At 47.1% G+C, this 10,570-nt stretch overlaps 1 protein-coding gene across 1 annotated transcript in view; it reads left to right on the forward strand.

Moving 5' to 3' along the window:
- SRRM4 (serine/arginine repetitive matrix 4) overlaps positions 1-10,570 on the forward strand; it is a 181,730-nt gene that overhangs the window by 163,632 nt on the left and 7,528 nt on the right. The window contains exons 9-12 of the mRNA XM_014347332.4: positions 423-727; positions 6,096-6,299; positions 8,618-8,728; positions 9,322-9,462. Coding sequence (XP_014202818.1) covers positions 423-727; positions 6,096-6,299; positions 8,618-8,728; positions 9,322-9,462 — 761 coding nt within the window. The remainder of the gene's footprint in view (positions 1-422; positions 728-6,095; positions 6,300-8,617; positions 8,729-9,321; positions 9,463-10,570) is intronic.

The raw sequence follows: 10,570 nt of genomic DNA on the forward strand, positions 1-10,570 counted from the left end.
TATATTTTTTCAGGCCCATAGTTCCATTTCTTTTTCCCCTTTCCCTTCCTTTATTTTTTATTATTGTTTTAGGTTAAGGGTGTTTACACCCCCTTTCTATTGAGTTGACTCTTTTGTTTAATTCATTAGAAATTAAATTTTGTATAATTTCCTTTTTCTTTTGTTTAATCTGAATCGCATGCTTTTTCTCTGCATGATACCTAAATCTTCCAGTTATCCTAGCAGGGGGTAAAAAACAATCTCCTTTCTGTGGTATTCCTTCAGGAATTTGTGCTTTTGTTTTTTGGCGTCTCTTCTTTCTTCTCCTCTCTCTCTCTTTCCTTTCGTTACAGTGCATCATGACGGTAAACATTTCTTGGTTATTTAGAAACAGCCCATGGGCCCAGCGCTCAGCAGTGTCCAACGGGTCTTTTTGCTTTCAGATCACTGGGTCGGGGTCTGCTGCTGACCTCTTTACCAAAACAGCCAGCCCGCTCACCACCTCGCGAGGACGTTCCCAGGAGTACGACTCAGGAAATGACACGTCCTCGCCACCCTCCACGCAAACCAGCTCAGCCAGGTCTCGGGGCCAGGAGAAGGGGAGCCCCAGTGGGGGCTTGAGCAAGAGCCGGGAGCTCAACAGTGGCAACACCTCTGATTCAGGGAACTCCTTCACCACCTCCTCACCCCAGAACAAGGGGGCCATGTTGGAGAATCTCTCCCCCACCAGCAGGGGCAGAGAGTCAAGGTCAGTGCACCACACAGGGTCGGGGGTAGAGGGTCTCCCACCTTAGCTCCACCTTCTCATGCTCTCATCCCAGCCTCCCCCACTCCACCCCCAAGATTATTTTATTTGTAAGAGAGATGAAACTCAACTCAGACTGGCTTAATTGTTTTAAAACGCTAGTGGCACTAGCTTCAGGTACAGCTGGATTCAGGGGTTCAAAAATATGTTGCTGGAAATCCATCTTTCTCATTACATCTCTTATTCTGCTTCCTCATTCTACTGGCCTTATTCTCAAGCAGATCCTCCCAAAGCATTGTCAAATATGCCAAGCAGCTAACATTCTATTGGTTTAGCCAGCCAACAGGAAAACAATGCTTCTTTCTCAAAGATTTCAGCCAAACACCAAGGCAGGTGCTTATTGGTTCTGTTTGGCCCAGCTTAGGTCATCTGCCCATCACTGTCCCAGGGGATGCTATGCTGTTGGCCAGAATGTGTCAGATGCCATCACTAGGGCTAATGAGTCGAACCTTCCCACACTCCTCTACAGGAAAAGCAGGTTATTGGTATCAGGAGAGATGGAGGCTAGGCAGGCAAAAAAACAGATGACAATTTTACCAACAATCTTAGAAGGAAGTCTAACATTGACCGGGCGTGGTGGCTCACACCTGTAATCCCAGCACTTTGGGAGGCCGAGGCAGGTGGATCACCTGAGGTCAGGAGTTCGAGACCAGCGTGACCAACATGGAGAAACCCTGTCTCTACTAAAAATACAAAATTAGCCGGGTGTGGTGGTTCATGCCTGTAATCCCAGCTACTCGGGAGGCTGAGGCAGGAAAATTGCTTGAACCCTGGAGGTGGAGGTGGCAGTGAGCCGAGATTGTACCATTGCACTCCAGCCTGGGCAACAAGAGTGAAACTCCATCTCAAAAGAAAAAAAAATGAAAGAAAGTCTAACATTAAATTAATTGTTAAGTCACTGTCATTTAAGAACATATCACAGGCCGGGCGCGGTGGCTCACGCCTGTAATCCCAGCACTTTGGGAGGCCGAAGCGGGTGGATCACGAGGTCAGGAGATCGAGACCATCCTGGCTAACACAGTGAAACCCCGTCTCTACTAAAAATACAAAAATTTAGCCAGGCATAGTGGCGGGCGCCTGTAGTCCCAGCTACTCGGGAGGCTGAGGCAGGAGAATGGCATAAACCTGGGAGGTGGAGCTTGCAGTGAGCCGAGATTGCACCAGTGCACTCCAGCCTGGGTGACAGAGCCAGACTCCATCTCAAACAGACTCCATCTCAAAAAAAAAAAAAAAAAAAAGAACATATCACAGTATTTACCCAAATGAATTGAAAACTTATCTCTACATAAAAACCTGCACTTGGATGTTACAACAGCTTTATTCGTAATTGCTAAAACTTGGAAGCAACCAGAATATCCTTCAGTACGTGAATGAATACATAAATTGTGATACGTCCAGACAATGGAATGCTATTCAGTGCTCGGAAGGTATGAGGTACCACGCTATGAAAAGACATGGAGGAAACGTAAATGCATATTACTAAGTGAAAGAAGCCAATGTGAAAAGGTCACACACTGCATGGCTCCAACTGTATGACATTCTGGAAAAGGCAAAACTATGGAGAAAGTACAAAGATAAGTGGTTGCCAGAGGGTGAGGGGACAGAGGGATGAATACGCAGAGCACAGAGGATTTTTAGGGCAATGGAACTACTCTGTGTGACACTACAATGGTGGATAACTGTCATTATACATTTGTCCAAATCCATAGAATGTATAACACCAAGAGGGTACTCTGATGTAAACTATAGACTCTGGGTGATAATGATGTGTCAATGGAGGTTCATCGATTGTAGCAAATGGACCACGTTGGTGGAGGATGCCGATAGTGGGGAATAAGGCTGTGCGTGTGTAGCAGCAAGAAGTATATGGGAGCTCCCTGTGCTTTCCATTCAATCGTGCTATGAAACTAAAACTGCTCTAAAAAATAACGTTTATTAATTATAGATACAGATATACCATAGTATAATTTATCAACATATCAGAGAACATTGAGACTTCTCCATTTTTTTTACCCATCTTAACACACTCACTAGATGCAGTTTTCCTGCAGAAAACTCTTCCACACAGATGCATATGAGCCAGTTGTAATTCTACTTCGTCATCCGCTTAACTCTCTCACTCAAGAAATCACAACAAAATGCTAATCACTGAGGGTACTGTCATCATAATAGCTACTAAAATTTACTGATCACTTAGTCTGTACCATTCATTCTGTTGTTTATTCCTCGACTTGTTTATCAGGCAAGTCCTCTCTGCCAGACACTCAGCCTGGTGCTGGGGATTTAAAAATGGAACAGCGCTTTTTCTCAGGAGCTTATAATTAATGAGGCAGATGCACAGTTGCAGGATGGGTGGAAAAGCTTTGCTGGTGCCCTCTGTCATGCTAACAGTGAGGTTTTTCTACTTCTGAGGGTGGGAGTTTGCCTTTGTTCCATGTAGCCAAAATTTTCAAAAGATGACTAACGCCTTAGCACTGAAGCAGCTAACAGCTTCTTCAAAGACAGAGCACTCTTTGTCCCTAACACATACCCCATTTCAGTCCTGGACAAACAGCTTGACATCCACATGCAGAACTGCCTTCCCATTTGCCTGCCCCAGGTCATCCCTGGCCTCAGCTCACACCCAAGCTTGGCTGAGAACCTGAGCTGGGCCAGAGCCAATGTCAGTGTCTCCAAGAACAGGCAGTGAAGTTCCCAGAAGGGAGGAGGAGGACACATGTTTACTGATATACAGCAGTGCTATTATGCAGGAAAAATTGAAATAGCAATAACAACAACAATAATAACGGCAGTTCATGTTCGTTGAGCCCAAATCACATGCTAGGTACACTGCCAAATGCTTTCCAGAAATAATCTTCCTGAGCTCCTCAAAACCTTTATAGGATAGTACTATTTGTAACCCTTTTTTACCTGATGGGGAAACTGAGGCTCAGAGTGGTTGAGAAACTCAGTTAATAAGTGGCAGCACCAGAATTCAAATACAAATATGTCCCCCAAACAGGAACTAAAGCCTGAGAGACATCTAGCAGTTACCTCTTTAATTTGATCTCCGTGGACAGCCAAATTAAGTAATTTAGACCCAGCCTTTCACTTTGAAATATAAATGATGGTTGAGTCCATGACTGTTTATGTCATGCCACTTATGAGCAGAGAGGGCTCAATAAATATGGGCTGAGTGGAAGAGACATCAGCTCTAAATCAAAGGAACCATAGACACTGAAGGTAGGGAGCTGGTGAGGTGGGAGGGGTGGGGGCTCTGGAGCTGCACAGATCAGGGTTTGGGGCTCTGGGTGGTTTTGAGGAAATAACAAACCCTTCTGAGACATATCTGTAAATCTGGGGGTAATAATAGCACTGGCAGCTGGGCGCAGTGGCTCATGCCTGTAATCCCAGCACTTTGGGAGGCCAAGGCAGGTGGATCACGAGGTCAAGAGATCAAAGCCATCCTGGCCAACATGGTGAAACCCCATTTCTACTAAAAATGCAAAAACTAGCTGAGTGTGGTGGTGCGCACCTGCAGTCCCAGCCACTCGGGAGGCTGAGGCAGGAGAATCGCTTGAACCTGGGAGGCGGAGGTTGCAGTCAGCCAAGATCACATCACTGCACTCCAGCCTGGCGACAGAGCGAGACTGTCTCAAAAAATAAATAAATAATGATGTCGGCTTCAGAAGGTTGTTGGGAATGAAATGATGCTTGTGAAATTCTCAGAACATTGAAAAGGTCCCCAGGGAGCTGTCTCCAGGGAGCTCAATATCTGGGACAGAAGAGACAGCCTACAAGTATAAGACTAAGTAAGCCGTATAGGGATAGGCGAAACATAGAACTAAGGTCTGTGGTAACACACTGGAGGTCACCCAATCCAGACAGGGGACAGGGGGTGTCAAGGAAGGTTTTCCAGAAAGGGTGAGATCAAGCTAAAGCCAGAATCATAAGTAGGAGTTGCCAGATGAAGAGGGAATGGAGAGGGTTTGCAGACAGCCAGAATGTTCTGAGGCCTGGAGACAAGGAAGAGAATAGGGATATTTCAGGAGGAATAAGTAGTCTATGACAGCTGGAGTCAGGAGAGGAAAGAGTCAAGACCTGAGATTGGAGGGGTGAGCAGGTGCCAGGCCATCGTGAGCCTTGAAAACCATATTAATGTGATTTGAACTTGATTCTTGGCCCAATCCAAATAAATATGCCTTCACTGAGCACCTAACAGAGGTCAGCCTGGCCCTAGGCAGGGTGGGAGTACAGAAGGCAGCACTCTAGCCTTCTGATAATCCTGAAGCCTCTGTCTTTTGGGAGGTCTCAATTCCTCCAACTGCAAAATGGGTTACATCAAAATTTCCCAAAACTAAACCAACAACAGGTCATCTTGATTTTTACCATATCCATGTACTACTGATATTCCTGTTTACTTTAATAAACTCAATTTTTTAATATATAAGTAAAAGGAAAATTACAGTACTATCTGAAATAGAAAATTAGAATCAAATGTCCTTGGCCGGGCACAGGGGCTCACATCTGTAATCCCAGCACTTTGGGAGGCCAAGGCGGGTGGATCATTTGAGGTCAGGAGTTTGAGACCAGTCTGGCCAACATAGTGCAACCCCATCTCTACTAAAAATACAAAAATTGGCTGGGTGTGGCGGCATGCACCTGTAATCTCAGCTACTCGGGAGGCTGAGGCAGGAGAATTGCTTGACCCCTGAAGGCGGAGGTTGCAGCCAGCCACTGCACTACAGCCTGGGTAACAGAGTGAGACTCTGTCTCAAAAAAAGAATCACATGTCCTAAATAAAAGGTACCTATAAAAACACATATGATTAAAACAATGGATTTAATACTACTCGTTGCAGTTGCCTACCCAAGGCTGAGTCTGAGGTGTGCTCCTCTCTCTTAGAGAGATTACAAAGTGTTAGAGAGGTGTTACAAACCAACTAGCACCCAATGGGGGCTTCCTCATTAATGTAATCAGAAGGACAGAAAAAGACTAGACAGGGAATAAATTTCTCACCATGTAATTTGATGTTACTTACCATCATGCCCATGCCTGATGACATCCTAAAATACTCCACTGTGGCCCCAGCGGTATGCGTTTCACACTTGAGGAAATGCTAACCTGAATTGTCTACTTTTAAGGTATCTTCTGTCTCTACTCCTCTAACATATGTGGCCTGGGAAGTCTTTCCAGAGAGAATAGGATGGGAAAAGGGGCAAAGAGGGTTCTATGAGAGCACTGCAGCCTAGGCCAAGGTAGGGAGGTATTCAAACAAGATGCTCCCAGAGTAGTGGGCAGTCGGTGCTCATGGACATTTTCCCACCTGCAGGGGATTTCAGTCACCGTGTCTGGAATGTGCCGAAGTGAAGAAGTCCAGTTTGGTCCCATCCACAGCCCGGAGCTCACCCATGAAAGGGTGCTCCCGCAGCTCCTCCTATGCCAGCACCCGATCCTCCAGTCACTCGTCCCGATCCCCAAATCCCAGGGCTTCCCCCAGGTACACCCAAAGCCGATCCACCTCTTCTGAAAAAAGGTGAGTGTGGTTTTGACCTTTGCTCTGCAGCACCTTTATCCTTAGGAAATTAGTTAATTGCAGATGTCCTTTGACCCATGGGGGAGAGAAGTCAGACGGACTTAGGTTTGAATACTCGTTTTGCCCATTTCAAGCTGGTGGCCTTGGGAAAGTCAGTTAATTTCTCTGAACCTGAGTTTTCCCATCTGCAATATGAAAAAATAGCAATTCTTACCAGAAAGGATTGTTCTGAGGGCTATAAGGCACTTAGAACACTACACAGAACATAATGAATATCAGTTATTATTGCTGCTATTGGCATGAGAATGAGCTAATGTGTATCAATTAACTTCTGCATAGAAAATTATCCCCAAACTTAGCATCTTTAAAACAAGTGCTACTTAGTTCCTGATCCTGTGGATCAGCAATTGGGCTGGGCTCAGCTGGGTGGTTCTTCTGATCTCACTGGGCTCACTCATATGCCTTTGATTGACTGGTGGGTTGGCTGGGGGCTGGAGAGTTTGAAAGACCCCAGCTGACTCATCTCTCTACTCCATGAGGTCTCTCCTCCTCCAGCAGGCCTGTCTTGGTTTGTTCACATGGTGATGGCAGAATTCCAAGAGAGAGCACAGTATTGTGCAAGGCTTCTAGGCTTGGAAGTAATTAGCATCCCTTCTGCTATTCTATTAGCCATAGCAAGTCACAAGACCAGTACAGATTCAAGGGTATTCCTCTCAGTGAAAGGAGCTGCAAAGTCACATTGCAGGGGATGTGGACACTGGGAGAAGAAAAATTATGGCCATTTTTGCATTCTGCTACCCAGTTTCAATAGCTATTGGTAATTGCTTGATTGCCTCATGTAGACTAATAATGTAGCAGAATGAGACATGAAATCTCAGAAATCGGAAGATTCTATCCAAACGAATCAACCCATAAATTCAGGGAGTCCAGCTTTCCCCTGCAAAAAGAAATTCCCAATAGGAGCCTGACTGTTCCTCTTTTGCAACTATACAATCAAAAAACAGTTGCTTATTTAGCTGGTCATCTCAAGACTGGTCCATTCCAAAAAATGAGACAAGGGAACTGATGAAAATATTCAACATGATAGAGTGACATAAATAGAAGAGCAAATCAGGCTAAAAGAAAAATTAAGGAAAGAAATATAAAATTAAGTCAGGAGACAGTCCCAAAAGCACATCCTACCATTCTGTAAAGTTGCTATGGAGGTAAGCTGCAAATATGACGTCTGAGCTCCCTGACAGACAAAGCAAAGAGGAAAATTACTCCATCATTTACTACATTATTAACAAAAAAAGATAAGAATTGAACCAGTTGCTCAGAAGAGCAGCTATTTCAGGTTTTTAATTCTATGAAAAATGACTCAGATGGCTCCACAGAAAAGGGACTCTATATGGTGCAGTGAATGGAAATTCTGATAATATCCTTTCAAAGTATCCAAAAACAGGTTTCATCTTGACTCTTTCTTATATCTCTCAATGCATAGCCAAAGCATAAGTTGGCAAAAGCACATTTTTCCAGTGACCATAGCTGGACACTGCTGAAGGCACTGAGAATGGAAGAGCTATTCCTGCCCCTGTTCTCTAAAAGTGGGAGGCATTAACAGAAAGCAAAGAAGACTGGGAGGAGCATAAGGATAAGTCATGTAGATGCACAACAATATAGTCTACAAAAATCAAGAGCACTTTGAAACCAAACAGACGTGAATTAAATTTGGCTTAGAGGCAAACAGGCCTGGGTTCACATCTCTTACCAGCCGTGTTTAGCGAAGTGCATCATCTCTCTGTGCCTCTGTTTCCCCATCTATAAAATGAAATTGATAATAGTACCTAACCCTAAGATGTGTTGAGGATTAAATAATACACACAAAGCACTGGTTCAACGTCTGGCACATAATAAAATATGTCATAGTCATAGCTAACATTTCCTATGTTCTGTCTAATTGATACTTAGCATAGGTGCCAATATGCTATGTGATTTACCCGAATTCACTCATTCAATTTACAATTGTCTAGGGTAAGGACTATTATTACCTGCATTTTATAGACAAGAAAACGGCCCAGGGAAACGAACTCATCTGCCAAGGTCACACAGCTAGTAAGTGGCCAGGATAGTAGGCACAAAATAGAAGTTGTTGGTATTATTATTAACCACCCGGTGGGGAGGGGCTTTCATTCTTTGATCGGGGCCCAGTTCCTCCGCCTGGCTTCCAGAAAGAAAAAGGTCACTGCCCAGGGACCCGCTGAATAAAGCGCAAGCCGTCTTGGATAACCCAGGCGGACACTCAGCAGGCTCCTCAGAGGCTGTTACCTCTCCCCCAGGTCCTACTCCCGCTCTCCCAGCTATTCCTCCAAGTCTGGCAAGAGGAGCCCGCCCAGCAGAAGCTCTCGGTCCCGCCGCAGCCCTAGCTACTCCCGCTACAGCCCCAGCAGGTACCGGCCCCGCCCCTCAAACTAGGCCCGTCCTAGGCCCCAGCCCTTTGCTCTGATCCTCCTCTCTGGCCCCGCCTCCCCGTTCTCGGGCCTTCTTCCTCTTAGGTCTGACCCTGACTCAGCATTCTTACAGTTCCCTTTGTCCAATCAGGAGTGGCAGCGAAGCATCAAATACCCTTGTTTCCTAATGTCTCCAGCCCAAACAGTCCCACAGACATACCCCAGAATTCACATCCCCAGCCCTCGGCCTCTACAGACCATCCCCATATTCAGAGCCCCCAGTTCTTACCCACGCACCAGGGCCTGCGTAACATTCACGTCCTCACCCCTGCAGCACCTGCCCTGCTATGATGCCCACCTGCAAATGCTGACACCCCTGCACAAGCCCAGCCCCCACCCCTACGGTACTAACAACCCTCGCAGACTCTTCCCGCAGCCCCGTCATCCTCCCTCCGGTCTCCCTTGCGGCAACGTGCAGACCCCATCCCGTGACCCAGTGGGGTGGGAAAGAAAGGGAGTGTCCCTCTCCCACGCGCTCACGCAGAAAATCCAGCCCAGCCCCAGCTCCCCAGTAACCCCCCGCGCCCCTTCAGGGAGCGGGATCCCAAATACAGTGAGAAGGATTCGCAGCAGCGGGAGCGCGAGCGAGCGCGTCGGAGACGTCGGTCCTACTCGCCTATGAGAAAGCGCCGGAGAGACTCCCCAAGCCACCTGGAGGCCCGGAGGATAACCAGGTGAGGCCAGGGGGCAAGGGGGACCCACCTTCACCCTCGTTCCCACTCCCATTCTTACTCATTCGAGCCTCAGGCTCTCCCTAGGCCTCCTTGGGGCTGGGATTTAGGATTGTGCGAGCTTATGGTCCCCCCAACCCCAACATCATTGAAATTACGTGTCTGTTCAAAGCCTTGGGACTGAGTCTCCCAGCTCAACCAGCAGGGCCTGCAAGAAGGGGGCGGGGCCAGCCTGAAGAATCGGGTGTGGCCTGGGGGAGTGGCCAAAGCCTGAGGGTGGAGCTGGGGCCGGGGAGGTGGAGCTGGGGCCGGGGAGGCGGAGCTGGGGGAGAGAGTGGCGTCAGGCCAGGGAATGGAGGCCAAAGCAATGGGGCAGGACCTTGGCCTGGTGGTGGATCCCGAGCAGCGGAGACAGACCTCTACCCTCAGACCTGTACACTCAGCTGGCAGGCTTAAATAAACCTATATGTAATTATACCTTGAGCCAAGTGTGGAAAGGACAAACAGGATTGCTTAGTTCCCAAAGGGACCTAGAGGGAGCCACGGTGGATAAGCCGGAGAGCACTGGATGTGGATTGGAATCCTGAATGTACCACTTTGCAGGTGACCTAGGAAAGGCTCTTACCTTCCTGAGCCTCAGTTTTCTCACCCATGAGATATTGGAAGAAATAACTCCCAGAAGCATGAGGATGAAATGAAAAGGGGCAAAAAGATGTGAACGTGCTTTGTAAACTTGAATGCAGAGCACACAATGTGCCATTGTTGATTGAATGGTCAGAATAGGTGGATACCGTTCCTGGAACAGGTAAGGCCTCAGAAGAGAAAAGCTCTAGCAGAGAAGTCTGAGTGCAAGCAAATTTCTCAGGCCTTGAAAGCTGGGAGAGTGATTGAATGTTGCCCTAAGATTGGGTTGGGCTCTTCCTGCTGGCCTTCCAGGCATCTGCCACTCAGTCCAGACACTGGACTGAGGAATCAGGGATTCTCCCTGGAGATGACCTGGAGGAGGAAAAAGAATGTGTGTCCCAGATAGCAAGACTGGGGTGATGGGTCCCCTCCTCAAATATCCCACAGGGCACCCTGCCTCAGCATGTAAAGAATTCCTAAACCCTTG

Source organism: Pan paniscus, chromosome 10 (assembly GCF_029289425.2).
Source record: "Pan paniscus chromosome 10, NHGRI_mPanPan1-v2.0_pri, whole genome shotgun sequence".
Classification (NCBI taxonomy): domain Eukaryota; kingdom Metazoa; phylum Chordata; class Mammalia; order Primates; family Hominidae; genus Pan; species Pan paniscus.